The sequence below is a fragment of the Penaeus japonicus genome, unplaced genomic scaffold (genome assembly GCF_977035675.1).
Source record: "Penaeus japonicus unplaced genomic scaffold, GWHDUDI00000001_assembly GWHDUDI00000010, whole genome shotgun sequence".
Classification (NCBI taxonomy): Eukaryota; Metazoa; Arthropoda; class Malacostraca; order Decapoda; family Penaeidae; genus Penaeus; species Penaeus japonicus.
The window spans coordinates 8,515,939-8,520,938 of record NW_028234412.1 but is presented as its reverse complement, the minus strand read 5'-3'; the positions used below and the strand labels follow the sequence as shown (position 1 = coordinate 8,520,938).

The window sequence follows — 5,000 nt, the reverse complement described above, 5'->3', positions numbered from 1 at the left end:
AATGCTGGCTCGGGGGTCAGAGGGTGAAGCGCTGGAATACCTGCGGTGTGCTGTCGAAGGTTAATTAAATCTGTGAAGAGCTTTTTCAGGGCTTCTGTGTATGTCTGTCTGTCTGTCTGCCTGTGTGTGTTTGCGCATGGTGTGTGTGCAAATGTATGAGAGTTGACTTTCTCGTCGACACTAAATCTTACATATGGAAGATGCTTTAAACAAGCTACTTTAGATATTACAGCCTACATATCTAGACTTAAAAGGCAGTTAGACGGACAAAGATTAAACAGATTCACTAGTGTTTTCAACAATAAACGAACCAAGTACAAAATCCTAGTCTCGGACACTTTTTGTAAAGGATACAAACATCCCTACAATGCCGTAATGGCTTAGCCGCCCTTCCGATACCGAAGGCTTAGTTCCACACTATTTCCGAGTTGAGTCATACGATTCTACTACGTATCGACAAAAACATCATGGCAGAGATGCTGCTTCCCCTCCCCCGGCCGAGCCCAACTTCGGTTTTCCATTCAGAGTGAGTTACGAGGCAAAGCCGCCGCCCAGAGCGAGGAGGGAGAGGGCGGGTGAAGGTCTGTAGTGCCAGTGAGCAGCACGAGGAAGTGATTCTTGAAACTGTTGTGAAGAAAGGATTGTATAAAACAACAGTGATGACTCGAGATGACACTTCGTTATTTTTTTTCATATTCTCAAATTATTTCTTTTGTCTTTTATCCATCTGTATTTTTTTTCTCTCTCTCTCCGACTCCTATTCACTTCTTTTTTTCTTTTTGATGAATGTTTTCTTCATTATGCCTTTGATTATCATTCTCGTTTTCCGCATCTTCCCTTACTTCCTCCCTCCATTATTCCAAACCTGAAGATAAATTTTGGAGAAGAAATCAGCTAATCTCTCTTAATTAGCTGAGTGTCGCCGTGTTTTTTCATTAGCTGCAAATCTGGTAGGAGTGAAGATAAATTCCCCGAAAGAGCGTTTGAGATGGAGAGGGATGCAGTTTGATGAAAGCAGAAATAGCGAAAATAGGTGAACGTTGTTACACTTCCTTGCTTTTTCTTTTCATTACACGGTTGTATATAGTGTTAACACTTCTAATACCAGGTAAAAAAAAAAAAAAACGAGACTCTTTAATCTAATAAATTCATTCTAGGTACACTATTTGAATGGAAACTCAAATCATCTCGTTAATGCAGGCAACTGCTTCTCTCCTCTCAGGAAATTACGATGTCCGAGAAACCTTCTGCACCTGCACCTGTTCGGGTCGTTCATGCTGCGGGCTCTGGTGGTGCTGCTCAAGTCGTCCCTCCTGGTCGAAGGCACAGCTCTTCCTCAAAACTTCCACGTCCAAGACGGCGTTCACACCTTCAACTCCTCCAGCGAGGTGAGGAACGGCGTCGCCTTCGTACCATTGTCTTCGTTCCTTCTCCTCGTTTTGTCCCGTTATTGTTAAACTTTGGAATTCTCGTTCTTCTTCTTCTCGGGCTGCTGCAGGCTTTCTTCTCGCTGACGATTCAATGAGACTGCCGCGCCTGGCTGACTTACGCGCTGACGAGTCTTACAAACTAATTAGACGTGGTCCTCACTGAGGCGTGCTTATTCCGACTTCACAGGCCCTTTGACTAATGCAGTGACAAGCAGACGGCATTTCATGTTAGATCTGGGATGATCACAAGGAATCATGGATGTTGTTTGGATGCGACTTCAAGGACGTCAAAATATGTTCGTTTATGATGATCATAATCTTCATCGTTAGCTTCTTCAATCGCATTACTAACTTTATCATCATCGCCACCATCATTTTTTATTGTAATTAGAGTTATTATCATTTCCACTATTGGTATTATCAACTTTGATCGTTATAATCATTGCAAATCCTCAATCAAATCTATTAGATCAAGTTTAGGAAATTATGCAGATATTGATCATCTTTTAGCCATACATCTATTCTTTTATCCACGAAATTTGAATTTTCAAACCATACGCTCTAGAAAATGTTCAGAAGATTTGTTCAGACTTAAGGCCACTTTGTATGCTGCTTGAACAACGGTCGGGATGCACACAGTTCCCGTGTTTCTTGTGTGAATGGGAAGCAAGGCCAAGTAAGGTTGCATTTAAATCAGGCACATGAAACTAGTTGTTGTCGGAACAAAATATACGTTCGCTCGGCCTAATGGAGCCATTGTCAAAGTTTAACCACGGAATAGTTTTAGACATTTGTACAAAATCCAGAGTTCAGAGACGACCATCTTGGCGAGCTTGATAATGAAAACTGCTCAGTTATCATAGAGGTAACATGGACAGGATGTTGGAAAAGGTCCAGCCGTTAAGATGTACTATAAGTACCAAAATATTGAACATGTCCTAGATGTTCATTAGTACTATTTTTCGTATAATCTGTGAGAAAGATGACGGGGAGAAAAAAACGGGAAAAGTTAATATGTTGTCATACGAAATCCGGAGCCACATAGATTTACAGACAGTATTCATCACAAAGAATCTGGGAAGGAATAATCATCACTTAGAATCCGGAAACATAACAGTCATCATAAAAAATACTGGAAAAGAAGATTAATCACATAGATTCTTGGAATCCAGAATAAAATACTCATCAATAGAATCTGGAAAATGAATAGTCATCATCACATCAATATCATCACCATAATCACTTATCATAATCATCACCATCTATATCATCGTTATGGCTCTTCTTGATCTGCCTGTTAAGTAACTGAAACCATCGTTTGATACCGTAGAGTTCAAAACCCCACAAAGTCATCATTTACTGTGATTGATATTTTGGAATATTCGAAATATATTTTTGTTGTCATCTTTTAAAGTAATTATCCTTTTGTAAAATTCGAAATATATTTTTGATTGACCAAAAAAAATAAATCTTGCATCAAAGACACGACATGCATATCTCGAACATCTTTTGTATTGTTTTTGTTAAGCTTTTATTTATTTTTAGATTTTTTTTTATCTTATAGGTCTTGACCTTATACAGTGTCACTATCATACCCATTCCATCATCTCCATCAATATCATCATCACTGTTATCCCCATTATCACTGTACCTTCATGTTATCATTGTTAAATGTTACTATCATAGTCATTATCACAAACCTACATCGTCATAATTGCTATTACCGAATTATCATCACCATAGCATCAACACCATCCACATCACCTTCAGTAGTTTTATCTTTCATTTGGCCCTTAGGAAACAACTCCGGCCAAAGTTTTCTCATTTCCTCACTAAGGTTTTGTAACTGAAATGATCGGTTTATCCCGTAGAGTTTATCCTCCCGTTTCCGTATTTTTAATATTTGAGAATGTTACACATTTTATTTCGACTATATTTCATTGGAGCTTTCACATTAGAAAATTTGTCATATCAATTTTTATCATATATTTTTTTCTAAATTGTATGAAAGATATATCAGTTTAAATGTTATATTATAACAAGGGGTCCCAAGTCCAGACCCGCGAATTGTTACTAGGTGCTAATGACCGAGACAAGAAACAGCAATCTGCGGTAAAGTAACACGGCAACAGCTCGTCTACCCTTCCCCTGTGTGTGTATGTGTGTGTCTATCTATCTATCTATCTATCTATCTATCTTTCTATCCACCCACGCTATCTTGTCTATTACATATTCGCTCCCTAGAAGACGTAAGGTTCAGGATCAGTTTCAATGGTAACATAAACTTACTATAATATAGTACAAAATAGGGTTTTTAACACAATACTCCCTGTATTCCTGAGTGCTAAAATCAGTTCAACTTAAAAAGACTTACCGAGTCTCTTGTAAAACATGCGCTCAAGAAATTCAAGATCCTTCACCAATCGATTACTCTGAGGAACAGGATGTGAGCTCCATTCTTTTCCCTCTTTTTGTGAGTCAGTTTCCTTCCTTTGCCCTTTTTCTTGTTCCCTTCTATGGATTTTAATGTATTTGCCCTTTTTATCATACATTATTTGTTTATTTATGAGATTTAATGTTCAGTTTGCATGCGTTTTCCATTCACTTTCTCTTTTTTAAATGTGTTTGGTATCTTTATTGATGTGTTTTTTAATAGTTGTTCTACCTTTTCTTTGTCCTTTGTTCTTCCTTTTTATCAATACTATCATTGTATGCTGAAGACGTCCAGCCAGACTGGAGACATAAATTGTGAATTTTTACATTGTATTTATGTGTTTAGAACAATCAATTGTTTGCTGTTTAGGGTAGTACTTGCAGCAGGTCATAGTGTTGTTACTATCTCCTCAGACACATATATTTTTTGTGAAAATATGTGATATCATGTGGTTCTGCCTTGTACATCCTCCCGAGAATTCTTTTCTTACAGAGATCAGGGTACTTTCCTTTGTGTTACTACTTTACGTAATCCATTAGCTGTATAATTGGCCTCTATCCTCTATGTTCATCTAATTATTTATCCATTTTGTATATTTGTTTCAAATCATATACATAAAAGTAAATGGATAGATTGTACACATGTGTGTGTCTCTGTTGATGTATATATACATATATATATATATATATATATATATATATATATTATATATATATATATATATATATATATATATATATATATTTATATATATATATATATATATATATATATAATTTATATATATAAATATATATATATATATATATATATATAAATATATATATATATATATATATTATATATATATATATTATATATATTTATATATATATTGTATATATTATATATATATATATATATTTTAATATATATATATATTATATATATATATATATATATAAATATATATATATATATATTATATATAATATATATAATATTTAATATTATATATAAATATATATATTTATATATATTATATATATATATATATAATATATATATAATATATATATATATTATTTATAGAATATATATATAATATATATATATATATATTATAGATATATATATATATATATATATTATATATA

At 34.2% G+C, this 5,000-nt stretch overlaps 1 protein-coding gene across 4 annotated transcripts in view; it reads left to right on the top strand.

Annotated features, from left to right (window-relative positions):
• Nucleotides 1–5,000, top strand: part of LOC122256763 (secretin receptor) — a 318,100-nt gene that overhangs the window by 301,160 nt on the left and 11,940 nt on the right. For all 4 annotated transcript variants that reach the window (XM_086540628.1, XM_086540629.1, XM_086540626.1 and 1 more), the window contains one exon: nt 1,223–1,388. In XM_086540628.1, coding sequence (XP_086396754.1) covers nt 1,223–1,388 — 166 coding nt within the window. The remainder of the gene's footprint in view (nt 1–1,222; nt 1,389–5,000) is intronic.